This window comes from Aquarana catesbeiana, linkage group LG01 (genome assembly GCF_042186555.1).
Source record: "Aquarana catesbeiana isolate 2022-GZ linkage group LG01, ASM4218655v1, whole genome shotgun sequence".
Lineage (NCBI taxonomy): Eukaryota > Metazoa > Chordata > Amphibia > Anura > Ranidae > Aquarana > Aquarana catesbeiana.
The window spans coordinates 505,161,672-505,187,447 of NC_133324.1; the positions used below are offsets into that span (position 1 = coordinate 505,161,672).

General features: G+C 41.3%; 1 protein-coding gene across 2 annotated transcripts in view; it reads left to right on the forward strand.

Moving 5' to 3' along the window:
* JAK3 (Janus kinase 3) overlaps positions 1–25,776 on the forward strand; it is a 207,916-nt gene that overhangs the window by 75,755 nt on the left and 106,385 nt on the right. For both annotated transcript variants that reach the window (XM_073593259.1, XM_073593268.1), the window contains exons 6-9: positions 5,110–5,395; positions 15,305–15,424; positions 17,563–17,720; positions 19,965–20,076. In XM_073593259.1, the coding sequence (XP_073449360.1) occupies positions 5,110–5,395; positions 15,305–15,424; positions 17,563–17,720; positions 19,965–20,076 (676 nt within the window). The remainder of the gene's footprint in view (positions 1–5,109; positions 5,396–15,304; positions 15,425–17,562; positions 17,721–19,964; positions 20,077–25,776) is intronic.

Here is a 25,776-nt window from a genome sequence, read left to right on the forward strand (position 1 = left end):
ATATATATAGATATATATATATATATCTATATATATCTATATATATATAGATATATATATATATATATCTATATATATATTTAGATATGTATAAAAAATAGAAAAGGTATTTCTGCACAAAAGGTGAAAATTTATTAATAAAAAATTACATCAAACATCAGGCATTTTTAGGTGACGTTTCGGGCTAGCAATGATATCGCCCTTCTTCTTGACCTCATACCTACAACTGATCACATACAAGGGTCTATCTATATATATGTGTAGCTTGTGAGAGCTACTCATTAGTCAGTTAGAGTCAGCTGGAATCAATTACATCATACAAGAAACACATTCCTATCCTTAGTAATTCATTCAGTTACAAAAATTGGAACGACTTTTGGAAACAAGTGGAACAGATCATTCACTACATAATGATATGCTTGCTTGATAGAATAGTTCATCTACAGAAAAAAATATATATAAAAAACATAATCAATAATAGCCAAATCATTGTCCACCATTGTAAAGTATTGAATATTAAAACCGCTACAACAAAAACTGCAATGTAATACTAAATCAGTCAATACACAGCCGACAATCTATTAGCTGATCGACTGTCAAATGACCGTAATACTAAAAGAATGAAAAACAAAAATACTAGCGCTGAAATGGATAATTAGTGAATGTGATGAAAGAAAACCAAATAAAAAGCTGCAAAACTATAATGCCCCGTACACACGGTCGGACTTTGTTCGGACATTCCGACAACAAAATCCTAGGATTTTTTCCGACGGATGTTGGCTCAAACTTGTCTTGCATACACACGGTCACACAAAGTTGTCGGAAAATCCGATTGTTCTAAACGCGGTGACGTAAAACACGTACGTCGGGACTATAAACGGGGCAGTAGCCAATAGCTTTCATCTCTTTATTTATTCTGAGCATGCGTGGCACTTTGTCCGTCGGATTTGTGTACACACGATCGGAATTTCCGACAACGGATTTTGTTGTCGGAAAATTTTATCTCCTGCTCTCCAACTTTGTGTGTCGGAAAATCCGATGGAAAATGTCCGATGGAGCCCACACACGGTCGGAATTTCCGACAACACGCTCCGATTGGACATTTTCCATCGGAAAATCCGACCGTGTGTACGGGGCATAAAAGTGTTCAGGTTGCAAAACTTATGATTGAAAGAAAACCAAATAATTAAAGCTGCAAACTTTAAAAGTGTTCCGGCACCTATAATGAATATTTAAGTGAAAATGTGTTGCGCTATAATTAACCTGTCAATCAATATATAAATCCCGTGTTCATACTAAGTAGGTCAATTCCTCATAGCGATGGTGAAAAATTGAAAAGAAAATAAAGGAAAAACAAATATTGTAAGTGGTATAGACAAAAATTAACAATCATATAACCTCACAATCATGATCATATGCTACACCAATAAAATACTCCACAGATTCCCACCTGTAAATATGTATAGCTACTAGGTATATAAAATCCAATAAATTGCCACCACTAGGTCCATTAAAAAACAACTTCTCTTATAATGCTGTTTAGGGTTTAAAAGACCTTTTGATGGCCGTTCTTAGTTTCAGGAGATTGCATGCTGTAACTATATATGGCTACTAAGTATATAAAGACCAATAAAATACCAACAATAGGTCCATTAAAAAAAACAAAAAAACCCAAACTTCTTTTATAACGCTGTTTGGGGTTTAAAAGACGTTTTGATGGCCGTTCTGAGTTGCAGGAGATTGCATGCAATAAATCAGAAAGAAAACATCATTGTGGATGTACTCGAGATGAGAAATCTTCAACAGATACACTCACATGAGCCTGGATGGTTTGTGCATAGATTGAAACAATCAGCCGCTTGGGGCGCGCTGAGTCCTCACACCGCTGCTATCGAGCTGTTACCAGCCTCAATGTTGTACGCCACTGACTCCTCCTACACATTGCGTCACCCGACACGTGGCTTTTTCAAGGTTAGTCATGTGACGTTCGAGTCTCCATTTATAAGCCAGTATTAGCGTCACGGTTGCTATAGAGAAAGCGGTATACCATCGGATCATCATTTTGTTTCTGCACCTTTCTTTTGCTAGTCATAATATATATAAACTTTATTTTACAATGTGTTCAAAGTTAAAAGCCATTCATAAAAAACTATTAAATGGTCATATAAAAAAATATCTAATGTAAACCAAGGTAGTATCATCTATTACACATCCTCCCTCTAGTGGCAGCTGCTATTATAGCTATACTAACTAAAATGGTCATACAGACGGTAAGTTCTGACATATTCCTATAGAAGAAACACTCATATGTTGCCAGAGGTGGTAATCGCTAATATTCATAAAATACATTCAAATGAAACTAAAAAAACACCAATTTCCAACCAATCATTAATAATTGACAATGGATAGAACACTCTCTCTTGTGGTGAAATACCACTAATTGCACATACTAATTGAAATATCAGTTTGTTAATGAATAATAAATCATTGACAATTTCCAATAAGTAAAAAGGTGAAATAAAGAAAAACTCCCTCTTGTGGTAAATACCACTATTGCACACACTAAGTGGTCAGGATAACCCATCCATTGGAATCTCTTAATATGAATATCATAATATAGGGTGATAATACAAAAAATATTTCTCTAAATATTACAAATAACAAAGGCAAAATAATAAATATCCAATAAATTAAACAAATAAAAAATAAAAAACATTACATTTTTTTTCATTTTTTAAAATTGAAAATTTAAAACCTGCAAGGGATGTTATTAGTACTAATTAATAATCGGATATAAAACAATTTAAATCGAAGTCAATATTCAAACTCCTGGGCAAAAGAGTACACATCTCAAAAATCCACCTGGATTCACTTTTACTCAATTCTCTGATTTTATTGGATCCTCTCCAGTGTGGTTTGTATCTGTCAATAGCCCAGAATTTTAGGCCTGTGGGATCTTTGTTGTGGTAAGCTGCAAAGTGTCTTGAGACACTATGCTTTGGGAAACCGTCCTTAATATGCTGTATATGCTCCCTTATACGTTTCCACATAGGCCGTTTTGTCCTGTTCAGTGCATCTCACCCATTGACTATTCTATATATAGATATATCTATATATCTATATAGATATATATAGATATATCTATATAGATATATAGATATATCTATATATATAGATATATAGGTACATATAGATATATATATATATATATATATATATATATATATATATATATATATATATATATATATAGATATATCACAATCAGTCTTTATATAAATGTTATTTTAAACTTATTTGTACTTGTAGAACTAGGCCAGAGAGTAGACAGAGTGTTTTTTTTTTTTAATATAAATTCTTTATTTTCTTTCACAAAGGTAATACGACACTTTCATCAGTACATCTATACAACACAACATTCTTTTTTCTAATCCTGGCCTCCTTGTATTTCCTATTAGTTGTAGTTATTCGGCTTCCTAATCTTCAGCTTAACCTACTTATTCATACTTTAAAAGAAATAATTATAGAAAAAAAGGAAAAGAAAAAGCAAAGAAAAAAAGAAAAGAGAGAAAAAAAAAATTAAATAACCCCCCCCCCCCCCGGGATTTTTTGTTGCTATGAACTTTTTTTAGGGGTTCTGTTCCCTATATAACATAAAAGGAGTCCATACTGTCCTATATTTCTTCTTCTTCTTCTTCTTATTATTATTATACAGGATTTATATAGTGCCAACAGTTTACGCAGCGCTTTACAATATAAAAGGGAGATAATACAGGTATAATACAATAAAATACAAGAGGATTAAGAGGGCCCTGCTCAGAAGAGCTTACAATCTAATTCTTATCTTAACATTAAAGTAAGATTTTCCATTTGTTTAATTTCTGTTATCCTCGTAAACCATTGTGCCTTTGTTGGTGATAGATACATTAGTTTTCCACAAAACCGGAATACATGCTTTTGCTGTGGTCAACAAATGTCTTAAGAGAGAGTTTTTGTACCTTTCAATGGATAGAGGAATGTTGAACAATAAGAAAGCTGCAGGATTTTCTCCAAGAGACACATCTGTAGTTTCTCTGACTATTTCGGAAACCATCGTCCAAAATTCTTTTAGCCCCGCGCATTCCCAAAATATGTGCAGTAATGTACCCTCAGACTTCTGACATCGCCAGCAGACATTCGATACCTGAGGATATATTCGATGCAGAGCTGCCGGTGTTCTAAACCACCTAGTCAGAATTTTATATCCATCCTCTTGATACCTTGTTGACACTGACGCCTTATGTGTAAACAATAAAATCCTGTTCTTTTGTACCTGAGAAAATGTTACTCCCAGATCTCTTTCCCATACTTGTAAAAAGGTGAGTTCTTGTGGGGCCTCTAAATCAATCACCAAAGCATATAAGATTGAGAGTAGATGTCTTTGTGGTTCCCTGTTTAGGCATATTTGCTTGAATTTAGATAGTGTACATACTACAGTCAGTGTCAATATCGCCGATCGTAGAAAAGCATTAAGCTGGATTCGCCTAAATGGATCCAAATCCACTGAAAACTCTCGTTCAATCTCCTTCCTGGACATCACGTGGTTATTACTCGAGTAATGTAATGTATAAGCCTACTGATTCCTTGTCACCTTAGGTTAATAAAACTCCTGTCTGTTATACCTGGCTGGACAGAGTGTTTTTTGACGGTTGTAATTTGAAATGTTCCTTGGTGTCTTCACTAATGTCTGTACTTTGGAATATGTCCGCCACAACCTTGGTCCGTGCCTATCCCTATATTTGTATCGTTCGTAATCATGTGACTAGGTTTTCAAAACAATCATAGTTTCAACAATACAAAGGAAACAGTAGACAGTTGTCACCAATACAAGTGTCCCCACTGGAAGATTACCTCTCTATTCTATTTCTGGTGACAACTGTAAATTGTACATTTCCTTGCTGACAAAGACAGAGTAAATATCCATGGCATGGACACAGACAGCATAAAATCAAAAGATTAACACTTCCCTTCTCTATCCAAAACTAAAATAAAAATGTTTTTCTCAGATTTCTGTATAGTAACATCCATACCTCATAGTAATAACTAAAATTTCCTCCTTTCTCCATACAGCTATAAACACTGTGTCCCACAAAGTCTGCGACAAAGTATTGCAAAGTTGAACTTCTTTTCCCGTAAAAGACTGCGCAGGAGGGTTCAGAACTCTTTGAGGAAGATCCGTGCTAGTATGCTTACTGTTCCCCTCATCAAAATCAAGTATCTCATGGATTTAGAGAAACTGGACCAGGACTTTCAGACCGAGACATTTGCAGTTAAAAGCACACAGAAAGACAGTAAAGACCTGCTCCTCAGGGTATCCGGGAGTGCAGGCATTATCTGGAAAGAGGTTGAGAGCGAGGTAAGTATGTGCATGAGAAAAGAGTGGTCATATAAACAGCAGATATAAGTTTACCCACATCAGTTTATCCATCTCTTACAATACCTTTACTGATATTGGTGTATTGTTAAAAAATGAATCATGACGAACCCCACCCCCCCCGGTTGGTTGGCCCCACACTTACACCCCCCCCTCCCCCAGTTGGTCAGTTGGCCCCACACTTACCCCATCTAGGTCACGGGCAGCCTTGGCTCCTTCCTGCGTCTCCTCCTCCTTTGTGTCTCGGGCTTCACGGCAGCTTCCCCCTCCTCTTCCGCATATGATCACTATTTTTAGCGCTGATCGCTGTATAACTGTCAATGGTCCCAAAAAAGTGTTAAAAGTGTCCAATCTGTCCGCGGCAAATATTAAATCGCTATTTTCACACAATTGGTAGGCTCAGGGCACAGTGCTCTGCGATCCAGGCCCTCCCTTTTTTGAAGCCAATTAGAGCCTCAGGCTCTAATCACGTGCTTCTAAAAAAAAAAAAAAACATTGGAATTCATCCGTGCGTCCAGTGACCTGCTTACACTAACCACAAAGCTCTAATATACAGAAAATAATTGGCTAAACAGGTTTATTGAACAATAAACTCTAGTTTCCGCTGGAATGCATGCACTAACCACATGTTGCATTCATTTATGTTGACATAAATTGTGGAAAGGTTGCATTGCATTTTTAAAAAACTCAATCTAAATTGACTAAAAGGGCTAAATGTAGGTCAACACACTTAAATAAACAATAGTTAAGCTTAGTAATACAGTGGAAAAGTAAATTCAAATGATGACAAAATGTATTTGTATAACAATATTTTTTACTTTTTTCTATAATAAATATCCAAAAAAATTAAATAATTTCTTCATCAGTTTAGGCCAATATGTATTCTGCTACATATTTTTGGTAAAAAAATCGCAATAAGTGTATGTTGATTGGTTTGCGCAAAAGTTATAGTGTCTACAAAATAGGGGATGTATTTATGGCATTTTTATGTATTAATTTTTTATTTTTTTTACTAGTAATGGTGGCGATCAGCGATTTTTAGCAGGACACTTTTGACACTTTTTTGGGACCATTGACATTTATACAGCGATCAGAGCTAAAAATAGCCACTGATTACTGTATAAATGTCACTGGCAGAGAAGGGGTTAACACTAGAGAGAGATCGCTGTTCCTTATCACTAGAAACAGCAGATCTCTCTCTACTTTCCTGACAGAATGGGCATCTGTCTGTTTACATTAACAGATCCCCGTTCTGCCTCTCTAAGGCGCGATCGTGGGTCACCAGCGGACATAGTGGTCGCCGGCCACACGCATCGGCTCCGACGTTGCACCCGCTATAGCTCTTAAAGCGTCCGCCGTACAGCTACGGGAATTCGCGCAGCAGTGCCAACCTGCAGCCGTATAACGACAAGCAGTTAAAGTATGACTAAAGGCAAAATTATTTTTTTTTCGTTTTGGATAAAGTAGAGATGGATTAGAACATCTGTTTTTATTGCTGTCAGTGCCATCGTTAAGGGGATTCATCCTCTCTGATTGTCCTGTTTACTATTATTATTGTCAGGACTAGGACCAGTGAATAGCATAAATTAAAGGCATAGTGCCTCCTCTAACATTCTCCTTTTTTTCCTCATACCTCTTGAGCTGGTGAAGAGTAGCAGTACATTCATACCTCTGCCTTTGGTAGCGTCCACCGGGTTCAGCCTCTCCCGTGTGCAGTCCCTGTTCTTGGGCCGCTATTAGCGCTAATAAGACTGGGAACCCCTTCTGTGGATCTTTTGGGGTCTTGCAGAGTTTCCTCTAGGAACGCAGTCTGCTGATGTATCAAAGCGATGAATGCTGGTGGATACAGCAGGAGGATCAGCTTCCTTACATCCCTGGGTAGGTTAGAATTCTTCCTTGTTTAGTTAAAAAAAAATAATAATAATAATAATAAAAAAAAAAATTATTTTTAAAATGTTTTATTTTCGGTACGCGCATGCGCGGCTCGGCTTTCTTTTTCTTTTGAAAGGGGTATTTTGGGGGATAGTAGCCCTCACCCTTAGTTTTTTGAGGCTTGTGCCAGTCTGGAGCCTTGGCCATGTTCAGGCGGACTTCCAGTTTTGGCTCCTAAAAGAGAGAGAGGGGCAGTTACAGGCTCCCTGACGTCACGGGGCATGTATAGACACTCTGACATGGCGGTGGTGTGTTCCGGGGGACTGCTGTTAGTGTGCATCCGCAAACGCAGGCGCAGATGGTGGCAAGCCCATGGGGGCCATTTTTGTTTAGGGAAAATAGTGCTGTGGGTTATTAATGTTGCCAGAGCCCACCCTTGGCTTTTAAAAGTTTGGCTCCATTTGGGCTCAGGGCTGCATTTGATAGCCAGTGGTGCTCTGCAGGTCCAATCATATCGGCAAACCGGTTTGTGGTCTTCTTCCATCGCTGGGACTTGTGGTACCGTTTTTTTCTCCTAAAGGCTTCTATCCTTACTCACACTCTATCTTCTTGCAGCTGATCCTCCTGACTTTTCATCGTGAGTCATTCGTCACAAAGCCAAGATCCTCCTGTGTCCAATAGGTATGGGACCATCTGTACGTGAGCATATAAAAAAAAAGAGTGCGCCACTGACGGACAAACTTTGTTTGTTTCAGCCCTGTTCCCTCAAAGCGATCCAGAAAATCTTCAAGATGTCATGACAACAACGACAGTCCAAAGCAGAGATCACACTTATCACACCATAGGTCTTCAAGGAGGTCAGGGTCTCGGAGACATCGTCGCTCTCCTTCACCCCCACCTCGGGCGTCACGAAAAAACTGCTGGGCATGTACCACTCCCTGATAAGGACTGTCTTTGGGAATACGCGGCAAACCGGGAACTGGAAAGCCAGCAGGTGGTCGATCTACTTAAGCAGACCATGAAGAAGACTTTTTCAGAACGTCTGGTTTCAGTTTTTCTCTGGTACAGCCATTTATAAAGGCGGTGAAGAATGCTATTGCCTGGGAGGATCTGGAAGAACCATCGCAAAAATCAAAAACGTATTTTCCATTTCTTAAGAAAAAGCAGATTGTTTTCCTGTTAATAGGGGAAATCAGAAAGATTATAGAGGACAAATGGAGCAAAATGGACAAGAAGTTTTCCCTAACCCGAATGACCAAATTGCATCCATTAGCAGATACAGATACACAGTCTTTAAGCTCAATGCCTGTGGTAGATGCGGCAGTGGTGCGTCTAGCAAAAACCTTAACCTTGCCGATGGAGGATTCAACATCATTCAAGGACCCCCTGGATAGGCGAATTGACCTGGATCCAGGGCTGGACTGGGACAAAAATTTGGCCCTGGACTTCACCCAGACTGGCCCACTTTGACAGGTCTCTCCCATGCCGGCTTGCCACCCAAGCCCCCCCCCCCTTAGCTATTAGCCGTTTTACATTATTTCTCTTATAGGCAGTATCAGTGGGGAAGCTAGACATTATTTCACCTGGGGCAAAGAATCAGTTTGGCGCCCCCCCCAATGGAACAAGATTAGGCAGGAAAGTGAGGCCGCCCTCCTTCCAGATCGTATGATGAGCTTCTAAGTGTTGACTCCTGAGCATCATGTCTGTATTCAGGCGCGCTGCATAACTAGCCAGGGAGAGGAGGTGAGCACTGCGGGGGGGGGGGACAGAGGACTGGAGGGAGGCAGCGGTCCACTGTCACTGAAATCGGCCCACTGAGCCATCGGCCCACCGGGAAACTCCCTGTAGTCCCAATGGCCAGTACATGCCTGCCTGGATCTCAAAAGGAGCTACCTGGCTGCAGGGGTGGCTTGTAGGCCGGCCATTGCACTAACATCTGTTTCTAACACTATCAGGTCATGGACAGAAAAAGTCGAAACAGCACTGCACAAAGACGTTCCCAAGGACGACATAATCAAAGCTCTGGAAGAACTTAAGTTGGCGGCAGATTTTGTAGGGGAAGCAGCGATTGACACGATTCGCTGTTCGTTCAACTCAATGCTGCATTCAGTTATGGCAAAATGATCCTTATGGCTAAAACTTTGGATGGCTGATCTGGCATCAAAGCAAGATTCCATTTGATGGCAAATCCTTGTTCGGCGAAAAACTCGACAACGCTATTTCCCGAGTAACAGGGGGCAAATCTGTCTTGCTTCCCCAGGATAGGAAGGTCCAGAGAACAAGAGCCTATTTATCTAGATTTTGACAATCAAATTCCAGAGACTCCAGGCAGTTGCGACCGTTTAAAGACAACAAAAGGTCGTGGAGAGGCACTCAGGCATCCTTTCTAGGAGCCAGAAGAAACAAGACTCTCACCACTCCCCAGGAGGGGACAAAGTCTTTTTGACACCAAAAGAGCGGGTACACTTCCAGTAGGGGCCCGGCTAAAGCATTTTTTCCAGTCTGGGCTGTCAGATGCCAGGACCCATGGGTCTTGTCAACAGTTCAGTACGGTGACTTTTGGACCTTTTCTCATCAGCCTCCGCACACATCTTTCAAAGGAACAGAGACACCAGCCTCCCCGTAGAAAGCACTGGTCTAAAACCAGTTTATAAGGTCACTACAGCATCAGGGGGCAGCAGTACCTGTCCCCCCATATGAATGATTTGCAGGGATTTATTCCACCCTCTTCCTGGTGCAGAAGAAAACAGGCGGTTGGAGAGCGGTAATAGATTTGAAGAGGCTCAACAGATACATCCATCTCGAGAGTTTCAAGATGGAATCACTGCAAACGATCATCCAAGCCATACAACCAGGGGATTGGTTAATATCAATAGATCTGCAGGATGCTTATTATCACATCCTTATCTTACCATCTGCAATTCAAGGCTCTGCCCTTTGGCCTGTGCACCTCCCCTCGGGTATTCACGAAAGTATTGATACTAGTCCTGGCCCCTCTACCAGAGAAGGGATTAAGGATTTACCACTATCTTGACAATATCCTCTTGTTATCAGACAACCCGAATCAGCTTATAGCTCACAGAGACATACTTCTGCAGTCACTATCGGAGCTAGGATGGTTGGTAAATCATGGAAAGAGCCAGCTAGTACCAATGCAGCACATGATTTATTTAAGGGCAATGTTCAATACATGCCAGGGCACAGTATCTTTACCTCAGCCGAAGATGAGGGGCATCATTCAAAGAATGTCCAAGACCATGCGGAAATCATCTAACAGCCTCACAGTGCCTGAGCCTCATAGGCACAATGTCCTCGTGTATACAGTGGGGATGGAAAGTATTCAGACCCCCTTAAATTTTTCACTCTTTGTTATATTGCAGCCATTTGCTAAAATCATTTAAGTTCATTTTTTTCTTCATTAATGTACACACAGCACCCCATATTGACAGAAAAACACAGAATTGTTGACATTTTTGCAGATTTATTAAAAAAGAAAAACTGAAATATTACATTGTCCTAAATATTCAGACCCTTTGCTCAGTATTTAGTAGAAGCACCCTTTTGATCTAATACAGCCATGAATATTTTTGGGAAAGATGCAACAAGTTTTTCACCAATGGTGTCCATAGGGGGGGCCAGAGGGGGCCCTGACCCCCCCCCCCCCCCCAACATTATGCTGTGCCCCCCCCCCCCAAATAAAAAAAAATGTTTTTTTTTACAAAAAGGCAATGTCTTTTTGTTTGCATTCGTAGCGGATGCGCCGCATCTTACTCGGGCCGCCACTGGAGTAACACAGTCTCTATTGAGAGGGTGGATGAATCCAGAGAATCTCTCCAGGTCCCATCCTTTGGGTTCCCACTCATGGACCATAATTACATCCGATGCAAGTGGACAGGGGTGGGGTGCGCATTGAAAAGAATTCAGGTTACAGGGAAGATGGTCCTTTCCCACCAGAGGCAAAGTATCCAACATCCTAGAGATGAGAGCAGCATTCCTAGCCTTGACTTCATTAACACCTCAGGTCAAGGGACGGAGGGTGCTTCTGCGCCTAGACAACAGGGCAGCAGTCTCATATCTACAAAGATAGAGAGGCACCCACAGCAGAGCACTTCTAAGGGAGGTGGAACCAATAATGACCTGGGCCAAAAGAAACCTGGTAGATCTCATAGCGATATATCTCCCAGGCAGAATGAACACAGAAGTTAACAACTTGTCAAGGAAATATGGGAACAACAACGAGTGAACACTTCATCCCCATGTATTCAACCAAATTTCCAAACTGTGGCAAACCCCACAGGTGGATCTCTTTGCTACCCGGGAGAATACCAAATTTAGGTGATTCTTCTCTCACCTTCCACATCCACAGGCAGAGGGAGTGGATGCGTTATCATGCCCTTGGAACTTCACAATGGCATACACCTTTCCTCCTTGCCCATTTATCTCAAAGTTTCTCCTCAGTTTCCTAAGAGAACCAGTCCAAATACTTGCAGTCTTGCCTTATTGGCCGAAGACACCATGGTTCCCGTTAGCCATGCACCTCAGTGTGAGTCCCGCTATCAGAATTCCTCCTTTCCCTCAACTCGACTCAAGGCAAACTAGCTCATCCAGACCCATAAAAGCTGGATCTTCGAATATGGAAGTTGAAAGGAGGAGGTTAGAGTTGTTAGGCTGCTCCCAGGAGGTCATATCCACCCTGCTTAAAGCCAGGAAACCAACAACAAATGCAATATATGCAAGGATTTGGACATCCTATGCTACAGGGAAGAGGTTTGATCCAGTCTCTCTTTCTACTTCTGAATTTTGGGGTTCCTTCAGACCGGTATCGAGTTGGGGCTCGGCCAGAGCTCCCTTAAGGTGCAAGTGGCAGAAATTTCTGCAGCGACTAATACAAAATGGACAGAAGTTCCCCTAGTGGTCACTTTTCTCAGAGGGGTGCTGAAGATACGTCCGCCTGTCAGGCGCCCCTTTCCTAAGTGGGATCTTCCATTAATACTGGAGGTCTTATCCAGCCATCCGTTTGCACCTGTAGAAGAAACTTCAATCTGGAATCTAACCCTAAAAATAACATTTCTTTTGGCCATCACATCTGGCAGAAGAATCTCAGAACTCTACTACTTGGGCATAGGGGACGAGCAAATCTCTTTTTTTCCGAGATCTCTTCTTCGCCCTCTCCGAGGGGTTTACACCTAAAGTTACCACGCCAGCACATCTAATGGAGCCATGGGCGTTGCCAGTTTTTACTGACTCAGAATCGGGCTTCTGTCATTAGTTGGATATATCCAGAGTCCTCAGGGCCTACTTGGAAGCTACGGCAAAATTCAGGAACTACAAAAGATTGTTTATCGTCCTGTGGGGCAGAAACAGAGGAAAGAAAGCTTCGGCAGAACTTTGGCATCCTGGTTTGTCAAGTTAATACAAAAAGCTTACAGTTGGAAGAACATATAACCTCCATCTCAAGTGAATGCTCATTCGACTAGAGCAATGTCAGCATCATGGACAGCGAGGGTGAACGTTTCTTTAGAAACAGTATGCAGGGCAGCCACTTGGTCTTCCCAGCACACATTTCTACCGTATTGACCCAGGGGCTCTTACAACGGTAGAGTTCGACAGGAAAGCAGTTCATGCGGCTATGTCGGTATCTAACTGAAATTTCTTCGTTAGCATTAAACCCACTCATGTGAGCTAGTTATTTATCACAGGCATGCTGCCATGGAGGCACCAGGAAAACTGAAAATTGTATCATACTTACCGTAATTTTCCTTTCCTGGTGCCTAGCCATGGCAGCATACACTCCCACCCTCTGTATTCTATATTGCAGAGACTGTTGGGGGAATGACTATGTCTTTAATTTATGCTATTCACTGGTCGTGGGGGAGGAGTCGAGGTGGAGCTCTATCACAGGTATGCTGCCATGGATAGGCACCAGGAAAGGAAAATTACGGTAAGTATGATACAATTTTCAGGTTTTTTTTGTTTTGGATAAAGTAGAGATGGATTAGAACATTTGTTTTTATTGCTGTTGGTGCCATCATTAAGGACATTCATCCTCTCTGATTGTCCTGTTTACTATTATCATCGAAAGTGAAAAAAAAAAAAAATCACAAATTTTGGGTTGTGCCTACAAAAGTAATAGAGAGGAAATCTTCCAATGGGGGCACTAGTTCTGGTGACCTGGAGGTCCCCAAGGAATTCCCCTAATTTGCAGGGATTTCCTCTCACTTCCTGTTTGGCTATGGGACAGGAAGTGAAGGGAAATCTCCACAATGGGAAACAGATGGTGAAAAAAAATCTGACAGGGGTTATAACCCTCTCTTGCTCTTTCCAAAATGAAAAAAAAAAGTTTTTCCTATATCTGCTGAGTACCTAATCCTACCTGATTACTAGACAGTTAGTATTTTAGTAAGTAGCATGACAGTAATGCTGCGTACACATGAGCGGAATTTCCGACAGAACAAGTCAGATGCGAGCTTTTTATTGTATATTCCGACCGTGTGTATGCCCCATAGGACTTTTTACGTAGAATATATAGATGGACTTAGATAGAGAACATGTTCTATATTTTTCCGACGGAATAAATTCCTATCGGGAAAACCGCTCGTCTGTATGCTGTTTCGACGTACCAAAAATGACGCATGCTCTGAAGCAAGTACGAGACGTTGTACGTGTTGTCCCGTCGTACGTGTTGTACGTCACCGCGATCTTGACGGTCAGAATTTGGTGTGACCGTATGTATGCAAGACAGCTTGAGCGGAATTCCGTCGGAAAAACATTCACAGTTTATTCCAACAGCAAAACCGGTCATGTGTACAGGGCATTGCAGCTACAACTTGAAACATTAAGGGTGATTTACTAAAACGGTTGCACACAGAATCTGGTGCATCCTCAAGAAAGTGTCAATAAACCATTTTATGAAGAACCTTTCTGCAAAACTATACAAGGACATGTATAGCATACTATTTGTAAAAAAATTTAAAAGGGCCCCATACAGCCAAAAAAAACTGTCTGAAATGTAGGCCTCATGCACACTGTATGTTTTTACAGCTGCTGTTTTTGGCTTCAGGCGTTTTTTTTTCTGCAGCCAGTAAACTCCCCAGCATATTATCCTATGTGTCCATGCATACATAGGCTGCTATCAGCAGTTTTTGGCTGGGGTGTTTTCTGTCTGGAAAAAACACCAGAACGAGTGGGTTTTGAGAGGAGTTTTTCAGCTTTAAAAATGCTCTAATGCCGCGTACACACGATCGGAAATGCCACCAGCAAAACTCAGATGAGAGCTTTTTGTCGGAAAATGTCGGAATTCCAGCCAGCAAAAGACTGAGAGCATGTTCTCTATTTTTCGGTCGGGAAAAGTTCCTATCCGAAAATGCGTTTGTCTGTATGCAATTCAGACGCACAAAAAATCATGCATGCTCAGAAACAATTTGACGCACGCTCAGAAGCATTGAACTTAATTTTCTCGGCTCGCGTAGTGTTTTACGTCAACGCGTTCTTGACGATCGAAAGTTCAGAGAACTTTTGTGTGACCGTGTGTATGCAAGGCAAGCTTGAGCGGAATTCCATCAGAAAAACCATCCAAGTTTTTTCTGATGGAAATTCCGATCGTGTCTACGCGGCAATACTCTGATAAAAGCTTAAAAACACTAAAAAATAATGAAAAACTTTGAAAAATCAGTGTTTATCAGCGTTTTTGAGCCATAAGCTTTTGTGGGAGTATCGCTACAGCTAAAAAATGCCAAAAAACACTGAAAACGCTACTGCAAAAACGCTGAAAAACTCATCTACAGCTACAGCTTTCTACAGCTAATGCTACTGACATTTCTCTAATGTCCAGTGTGCATGAGGCCTTAAGATGAGATAACTACTATTGGCCTGTCTCTTAAACTACACCCGGTAGGTGCTCTGCATAAGTGCCCTCAAACAGAAGTAGTTGCATTAATTTCCAGAAATATGAAGCTTTTGCCAGGTGCTTTAATTACAGTCATGACATATTGTAATGTTTCATAATGTTTATTTTTGTAGTTGTGGCAACCATTTTGTGACTTTGCAGACCTAGTGGACATTAGAATAACACAAGCCAACTCACAAGTAATGCCAGAAGGCCGCATTGTGACAATCACTAAGCAAAATAACAAAGTTCTGGTGAGTATGGATTGGAACTAATAAGATTGGTGTTGCAATTTAAGACAGCATTACTATTTATATGGACAATGGGTACAGTTCTTAACTGCTGACATTGATCATTTATGAGTATTTGGGAATTTACTGAATTCTTTTGTATGTGTTGATGCAGCTTAGGAAAGGATTCTTTAGAAGGGTGCATCATTTAGAGTATATTAAAGATGCAGTTGATCTTATTCTAAGTTGCATCAAGCTGCGCTTGCATTCCTGTTGACATATATATGTGTCAAAAAGTAGGCCTGAATAAAAAAAAGCGCATGCATGGTAAAGTATGTAAAAAGAAACTCTGCCTTTGGCTGGGATGAGGTGTAGCCAGAGTTAACCTGCTATGAAGATACTGTGAGACCTTGAGTCTACTATACTGATATCATCCTACTAACAGCCCTTGCATAACCTTCTGCCTACTTAATACCCTTAAATTAGTTCTTGGACACTAAAAGCTGATATAAGAGAACAGGTAATGTCCCTATATGTTCCTTAAAATCTGGAGCAGTTGGTTAGTATCTTTAATAACCTGTGACCCTCTACCCTATACTGTTACTACACTCCAACCACTTAAAATAGATATCCGAATATTGATATCCCTCCAGTATCCAACCAGGTTGGGTTTTACAGTTCTATCATAGCATACAGGTTAAGTTACATTTCTTTTTTACATCCTTTTCATGTTGTTTACTTAAGGGTAGGATGATTTAAAGTACAGCAGTGGTGATTCTATTCAGTGACAAATGTAATTTTATTGCATTGTGTATCTTAACACATGGGATTATTTGTCCAAACATTTTCTCTAATGTATTCTATTATAACACATTTGTCATCTGATGCTCTTAATCACCAGCTTTGTACTTTTAATGCTGAGTATATTTGTATGTTGTATAGTTTCATTATTCCTGAAATGTTATAAAAATACCCTTTTGTTAAAAAGAAGGTCTTTGTGAAATACACGAGCTGTGATGTCTGAAGCGAACCCAAGAGTGCTTAAAAGTGCTTCACCCTTAAGCAGTTCTTCCTTAAAGCAGCCCTTTCCTTTGTCAGTGTTCACAAAACTGCTGCTAAATATAAACCATTTAGCCAAAAAAAAAAAAAAAAAACAGATCACATTGAACATAAGCAGCGAACAGCAAAGAGAAGTGCACAGCATAGAGACGGGGAAACCAGACTTTATGCACAGCCCACAGGCAAAAACACTTCTGCCCTTCCAGTGACAGCCATGTGTCACTGTGCTCTCCGTTCATCATTGGTCAAGGGACGTTAATACAGGTGAAGATGAGGGTTTAGCAAAAAGAAATACAGTTTACTCTATGTACACTGCAGATTATGGAGTAAGAAATATTTAATGAAGCTCAATAGATTTTGAATGTACTGCCATGTTTACATGTTTGGGGTGTGGAAAGGTTCACTTTAATAGTTCCCCAGTGTTTAGATGTCACACAAACAGTCATAATGTGACCTGTATTTTGTGCTGCTTTATTTGGTAGTTAGTTTGTGTTAATGTTAGTTTGAAGATGACATAGTAGCAGTTGTCAGGAGGCCAAATAATCAGTGCCAGAAATGGCAACATACTTTTATTGACATCCTAGGTTGATTTACTAAAACTGGAGAGTGCAAAATCTGATGTAGCTGTGCATGTTAGCCAATCAACTTCTAACTTCAGCTTGTTAATTTAAAGTGGTTGTAAAGGTTTAAGGTTTTTTTACCTTCATGCATTCTGTGCAGCAGCCCCCAAGCCCCCTATTATGCTTGCTTAAATCACTGAAAGTTTTTTTTTTTTACATTTAGCAATATAATTATTTAACATTGACAACATTAATCTGCATGGAAAGCCCAAATACAGCAAATTTTGCTCAATAAAACAGTTCTACTGAAATTGAAATACGGGGTATCAGTATATTTTATAAACCTTTCCAAAGAAATCTATATAGTTTGCTCTTAGATTGTAAGCTCTAAGGAGCAGGGCCCTCTGATTCCTACTGTATCAAATTGTACTGTATTTGTACTGTCTACCCTCAAGTTGTAAAGCGCTACGTAAACTGTTGGCGCTATATAAATACTGTATAATAATAATAATAATATATTGGTCCCCTTTTTCCTTGTTCAAGGAGGCACAGTTTTCAGTGTTGAAGGAAGCCTTGTCTTTTGTATCTCTGGTCGATGGATATTATCGATTGACTACAGATTCTAACCATTATTTTTGTGAGGAAGTGGTTCCACCAAGGCTGAGATTAAATTTGGAGAATCAGTGTCATGGACCCATCACGTAAGTCATTGATTCATAGAAACACACACACATTTACAATCCATCTATTCTTCTTCAATACAAAATACGATATAAACGATATGGTGAAGGTTCCTGCATTTTTAATGAGCTACAAGACAGTAAATGATCAATGAAATGAGACCACTGTGTGAGATATTTCAAAGAAACAAGCCATCTCTTTTTTTTTGGCTACAGCATTTATTTTATTTGCTATAGGATCAATTTACATAGCAGTAAATATCATAATCGGCTGAAATTATTGTTATTTTCAGCAATGTGAGACAATAAGCAAGGAAAATAGCAATCAAATTACTTGCTGTGGCAAATAACATGCATTATAGTCTAGTCAACTGGACTAATAAATGTGACAAATGGAGATTTCCCTGATAACATTGAGTATTGGCATTTTTGTTCTGTAGCATTGACCAGACATTTGATTTTATTGAAAAATATTTTATGTCTAGGATGTGCCATGGAAAAAAATTACTAAATAGTACATAGGCAACTGACAACACATTTTAACATTTACTTCACCATGTGTTTTGTCATGAGCTTCTGCTTAACCACCTCAATACCAGGCACTCCCACCCCCTTCCTGCCTAAGCCAATTTTCAGCTTTCAGCGATGTCGCTGTTTAAATGACAATTGTGCGGTCGTGCTACACTGTACCCAAACAGAATTTTTATCATTTTTCTTTTGGTGGTATTTGTTCACCTCTGCGTTTTTTATTTTTTGCTAAAAAAAAAAAAAAAAAAAAGTTTTTCTTTTGTTTCTGTTATAACATTTTGTAAGTAAGTAAGTTTTCTCCTTCACTGATGGGCATTGATAAGGCAGCACTGACGGGCACTGATAAGCCGGCACCGATCAGGTGGCACCAATGAAGTGGCACTGATGGGCACTGACGGGCGCTTACGATAGGCACTGATAGGCGGCACTGATGGGCACTGGTAGGCGGCACTGAAGGGTGGCAATGATATGCAGCATTGATAGGCGATAGGCGACACTGATCGGCACCCATGGGTGGCACTGGTGGGCACTGAAAGGCTGCACTGATGGGTACTTATGGGTGGCACTGATAGGCGGCACTGTTGGGCACTGATAGGTGGCATTGCTGGGCACTGATGTGCGGCACTGATAGATGGAATGGATAGGCATCACTGATGGCACTGGCAGGCATTGGGGATGGGCACTGATAGGCAGCTGCCTGGGCACTGATTGGCATTTCCCTGGTGGTCTAGGGTGGCATACCTGGTGGTCCAGGGTGTTGCCAATCCCTGGTGGTCCTGGCGGCATCCTGGTGGTCCTGGGTGGGCATCCGAGGGGGCCCACCCAGGGCAGACCCCCCCCTATCAGGAGAGCAACTGATCGGCTCTCCTCTACTCACATCTGTCAGACGCGAGTGAGGAAAATCCGATCAACGGCTCTTCCTGTTTACATTTTGATCAGCTGCGATTGGACACGTGGTAAAGAGCCTCCGTCAGAGGCTCTTTAGCAAAATCGGTGTAGCGGCATGTCTGACTAACACATCGCACCACCGATCGCCGCGATGCGCGCCCCCAAGGGCGTGCGAGAGCAGTGTTATGGAAGGACGTCATATGAGGCTCGCCCAGAATAAGAGCTGCGCCGCCTGCCCGTCATTTGACGGCCGACGGGCTTGAGACGGTTAAAGTGTTACTGAACCCAGGACTCTGCATTTACTATATCTGATCTCCCACAGTACACAGAACATGGAAATGCAATTATTTTAGTAAACATAAACTGCTAATATACTTTTTCTCATCAGCAGTATATAGCAATCTTGTGACTTCTATCAGTGTCTGGTTAAAGCCTGTAGGAGGAGTTTTTATTCTACTATGATTGTCCTATCAAGATGCAGCACTCCTGACCCTCTATCTGGACAGTGCTGATTGGCCCTGTGCTGATCACATACACCCTCCCAAGAAAAAAACAACAACTCTCTAGCAATACACAAAAAACTGAGCATGTGCAGCTTGTCCTCTGGTTCTGTCTTATCAGGAAATATACTGGGGACAGTGGAAGGAGGATAGGATCAGAGAAGACAGCATCAAACATCCTTTTTACACAATGCCAGAGGATTAACCTCTTAGGTTCCACAGTGAGTATAACAAGCATGCTTTGCTGTATATGCAGACTGATTCTATTGTTGTGGGTTTAGTAACACTTTAATAGAGCTGCCTGATTTTTCTTTACAAACTCTTCTAATCAGATAGGTCTTTCTTTCAGCTCAGAGTTTGCAATCTGCAAACTGAAGACAAATAACAGCGTGGGAGGCAGTTATGTTCTTCGTCGCTCCCCCCAAGATTATGACAAGTTCTTGCTGACTGTGTGTTTGGAGGTACAACTCTGTTTACTTTTGGTGTAATTTTCAGTCACATTAACATCGCACCTCTATTAACCTCCCTGGTGGTAATTCCGAGTGTGGCTCGGGGTTAAATTTCAGTACCATTAGCGGTAACCCCGAGCCACACTCGGGATTACATCTCAGGATCCTGGTCCAGTATACTTACCTTGTCCCCAGGATCCTGTGATGTCCCCCGCTGTATCTGTGGGCTGTGTCCTCCTCCCGATGCTCTGTGTCCAGGGCTCCATTCCCTGTGAGCGTCGTGACGCATGGAGGTGGCGGCATATTTAAAAAGTACAAAATACATAACACATACAGTACACTGTAATGCTACAGATTACATTACTGTATGAAATAATTTCACCTCCCTTTTGTTCCTAGTGCTTTGTCTAATGCCCTGAATGCACTTTTACATTATATACACTGTTCATTCTGCCTGGAAACTTGAGATTGTCCATGGCAATCAAAAAGTGTCCCTTTACATCAAAAGCGGTTTTAGACCAGCTAGAAAACAGCGATAATAAATCAGAACACTTGCAGAATTGCAAGCTAAGCAGGGCAATAACTTCTCCGCAGGATGTGGAAACCTTGCAAAAAGATCTGAACAAATTAATGGGGTGGGCAACTACATGGCAAATGAGGTTTAATGTAGAAAAATGTAAAATTATGCATTTGGGTGGCAAAAATATGAATGTAATCTATACACTGGGGGGAGAACCTCTGGGGGAATCTAGCCACTTCCCGACTGGCACACGCCGATGTATGTCGGCAGAAGGGCACGGCTGGGCAAATGGGTGTACAGGTATGTCCCTTTGAATTTGCCGCCATGCCATCACGTGCGTGCCGGCCGGGAGCTCTGTGAGTCGGGTCGCGGTTCCCGCGGACTCGATCGCCGTGGGGATACCCGCGATCACCTTACGGAGAGGACAAACGGGGAGATGCTGATGTAAACATGCTGTCCAGTTCTGGGCTCCAGGCCTAAGAAAGGATGTACTGGAAATGGAGCAAGTACAAAGAAGGGCAACAAAGCTAATAAAGGGTCTGGAGGAGATTAGTTATGAGGAAAGGTTGTGAGCACTGAACTTATTCACTCTGAAGAAGAAACACTTGAGAGGTGATATGATTTCAATCTATAAATACCGTACTGGTGACCCCACAATAGGGATAAAACTTTTTCGCGGAAGGGAGTTTAACAAAACACGTGGCCACAAATTAGAAGAAAAGAGGTTTAACCTTAATCTGCATAGAGAGTTCTTTACTGAGAGCGGCAAGGATGTGTAATTCCCTTCCACAGGCGGGGGTCTCAGCAGGGAACATCAATAGTTTCATGAAACTATTAGATAAGCACCTGAACGACCGCAACATTCAGGGATATACAATGTAATACTGACATATAATCACACACATAGGTTGGACTTGATGGATTTGTGTCAGTTTTCAACCTCGCCTACTATGAATTAAGCGATGGTGAATAGTGGGGAAATTAATTTTATTATTATTATATATATTTTTTTATAATGATTTATTATATTATAATTTATGATTTCGTGTTTCAAACTTTAACATACCCGGGATGTCTACTTGACTCTTGTTTGGACAGATTTAAGTGTATTATTACTAAGAACTACAGGCCTACAATATAAAACACCAAATTTCTATGCAAAACAATTTACAGCTTTCAGACGCAAAAATCTGATATAATCATACCACCAGGGTGGCTACAGCTTTTATCCTAATACTCAAAAGAGCTGCAATATTAGGTGATTTTGTCATAATACTCAAAAAATATATAATCCATCTTATCTTGCAGTATTTTAGGCATAAAATATCATGACTATATCTCTAGACCTTTTTGACTTTATTGTTAAAGATGACCATATATTATGCCAACAAACTAAAAATCTGGACTTGTTTTTGCCACCCCTGCCAGGGTAACTGTTCTTTAGTTAGACTTTGTTGCATACAGTATCATCTGGCTTTGGATGTCATAATAGAAATCTTTTCCATTCAAAGCTGCTGCTTTATTTTTTGACAGGCAAAGGTTTCTTTTTTTTTTAAATTAGGGAGACTATATTACTCTCAATTGAAATACAAAAATATTTGTATATTTGAAATTGGAAAATTTCATGAATTTAACACATACAGTGTGGACGGAAAGTATTCAGACCCCCTCAAATTTTTCACTCTTTGTTATATTGCAGCCATTTGCTAAAATCATTTAAGTTAATTTTTTCCTCATTAATGTACACACAGCACCCCATATTGACAGAAAAACACAGAATTGTTGACAATTTTTCAGATTTATTAAAAAAGAAAAACTGAAATATCACATGGACCTAATTATTCAGACCCTTTGCTGTGACACTCATATATTTAACTCAGGTGCTGTCCACTTCTTCTGATCATCCTTGAGATGGTTCTACACCTTCATTTGAGTCCGGCTGTATTTGATTATACTGATTGGACTTGATTAGGAAAGCCACACACCTGTCTATATAAGACCTTACAGCTCACAGTGCATGTCAGAGCAAATGAGAATCATGAGGTAAAAGGAACTGCCTGAAGAGCTCAGAGACAGAATTGTGGCTAGGCACAGATCTGGCCATGGTTACAAAAAAAATTCTGCTGCACTTAAGGTTCTTAAGAGCACAGTAGCTCCATAATCCTTAAATGGAAGATGTTTGGGAGGACCAGAACCCTTCCTAGAGCTGGCCGTCCGGCCAAACTGAGCTATCGGGGGAGAAGAGCCTTGGTGAGAGAGGTAAAGAAGAACCCAAAGATCACTGTGGCTGAGCTCCAGAGATGCAGTCGGGAGATGGGAGAAAGTTGTAGAAAGTCAACCATCACTGCAGCCCTACACCAGTCGGGGCTTTATGGCAGAGTGGCCCGACGGAAGCCTCTCCTTAGTGCAAGACACATGCAAGCCCGCATGGGGTTTGCTAAAAAAACACCTGAAGGACTCCAAGATGGTGAGAAAAAAGATTCTCTGGTCTGATGAAACCAAGATAGATAAACCTGCGTTTATACCTCCATATACCTTAAACTGAATATTGACTGACTGTTCACATGCATATTAGGTAAACCTGCGTTTATACCTCCATATACCTTAAACTGAATATTGACTGACTGTTCACATGCATATTTGGTAAACCTGCGTTTATACCTTATACTGAATATTGACTGACTGTTCACATACATATTTGGTAAATCTGTTTGTCACCACTGTTTCAACTCCATCTGTAGCCATGCTCACATTATTTCAATGTTTATTTAGCTATTAAGTCTTACCTAAATGATGGGTTCCCTTATCTTTAAAATTTTGGCCTTTTAGTCCCCTTGCAGTTTGTTTGTAGTGTGAAAGTTTTGCTTTGCTAGCTGTGTTCCTAATATCCCCTCCTAATTGATTAATTGCCAGATTCTATCCACACCCAATATAAATACAAGGCATTCTTTACAGGGGAACACATACAGGGGCCTGCACATACAGGGGGTTCTTCCAAAGAAGTGGGGTTCTTTAAATAAGTGGCACTTCTGCTCTTGCACTTTAGCGATTTGCACAAAGCAAACCACAACAGACTGCAGATGACCTCAATTCCAAATTAGCTCACCTTTCTCTCTGAAACATGCACTCTTTACCTCTCCTCCTCTTCGCAATTGCAGCCTCTCTCCTCAAACTCTCTTTTCTTCACCCCTCTGCTCCACCCCACAATCTGTACATATCACCCTCACTTCTCCCCTCCCCCTATTACTGCACCTATCACCTCTTTCTAACTCTAATGCCCCGTACACACGGTCGGACTTTCCGACGGAAAATGTGTGATAGGACCTTGTTGTCGGAAATTCCGACCGTGTGTGGGCTCCATCACACATTTTCCATCGGATTTTCCGACACACAAAGTTTGAGAGCAGGCTATAAAATTTTCCGACAACAAAATCCGTTGTCGGAAATTCCGATTGTGTGTACACAAATCCGACGGACAAAGTGCCACGCATGCTCAGAATAAATAAAGAGATGAAAGCTATTGGCCACTGCCCCGTTTATAGTCCCGACGTACGTGTTTTACGTCACCACGTTCAGAACGATCGGATTTTCCGACAACTTTGTGTGACCGTGTGTATGCAAGACAAGTTTGAACCAACATCCGTCGGAAAAAATCCTAGGATTTTGTTGTCGGAATGTCCGAACAAAGTCCGACCGTGTGTACGGGGCATAAGCCCACTTGCTAACAAACCCCCCAGGATACTGAAGCATGTCCCCTCATACAAATCATATTCTCATATTACCTCCCTTACTCTTCTGCTTCTCCTAATAGCTGGAGATATTTCCCCAAACCCTGGGCCTCCCTTATTTAACTGTGCCCAACACACCCATCACCCTACACCCTCTGGCAGTAGTCACAATCTACGCAATTTACTCTCCATTCCTCTTCTTCCCAACGCCAGCCTCCCTCTCTCCTGCGCCCTCTGGAACGTCCGCTCTGTCTGCAACAACCTCACTGCTGTTCATGACCTCTTTGTCACTAATTCCTTTAATTTACTTGCTCTCACCGGAACCTGGCTCCACGAATATGACACCCCTTCTCCTGCTTCCCTATCCCAGGGTGGCCTTCACTGGACTCACTCCCCTAGGCATAATGGACGCAAGGGAGATGGAGTGGGATTCCTCCTATCCCCCCAGAGCACCTTCCAGGTTATTCACTCTCCTCCCTCTTTTTCCCTCTCATCATTCGAAGCCCACTGTATACGTCTATTCTCTCCTACTTCCCTAAGAATTGCTGTGATCTACCGGCCCCCTGGACCATTATCGACTTTCCTTGATGAGTTTTCTGACTGGCTACCCTACTTTCTCTCTTTGGAAATTCCCACAATCCTTCTCGGTGATTTCAACATCCCTGCTAATACAAACACTCCTGCTACTTCTAAACTTCTTAGTCTAACCTCTTCATTTGACCTGAAGCAATGGGTACAGGCTTCTACTCACTCTGATGGCAACACCCTTGACCTTGCATTCTATGCACTCAATGCAACTTCTCAAACAATCCTTTTTCCTCTCTCTGACCATCACCTTATTAGTTTCTCTCTCCCCCTGTCTTCCACCACCTTTCCCTCCAATCGCCTAACCATCACCCATAGAAATTTTCGCAACTTCAACTCCTCTCTCTTCTATTCTGTTACTGACCACCTCTATGACAAAATCTCTCCCCTGTCCTGCCCCAACCAAGCCACATTCATCTACAATAAATCCCTGTCCTCCACCCTGGACAAGCTCGCTCCCCTCACTACACGCAGAATCAGGCCTCGACCCCTACAACCCTGCCAAACAGATGACACTAAAATTCTCAAAAGACATAGTCGCGCTCTTGAGCGTCTGTGGCACAAGACTAGGTCTCTCAAAGACTTCAACCAATACAAATCTGCCCTCCAAAAATATTATTCTTTCCTCCACACTGCCAAGCAAACCTATTTTACAGCTCTAATTAACACCTTTTTATCCAGTCCCCGTAAACTCTTCTCTACCTTCAACTCTCTACTTTGTCCTCCACCGCCTCCACCCACTGACCCACTCACTGCCCAGGAGATTGCTAATCACTTCAAAAACAAGATTGATACAATCCGTGATGAAATCTCCACAGGTATCTCCCCCCAGCTAAGAGGTCAACAGGTACAACTGACACTCCCCTATTCAAATCTGCT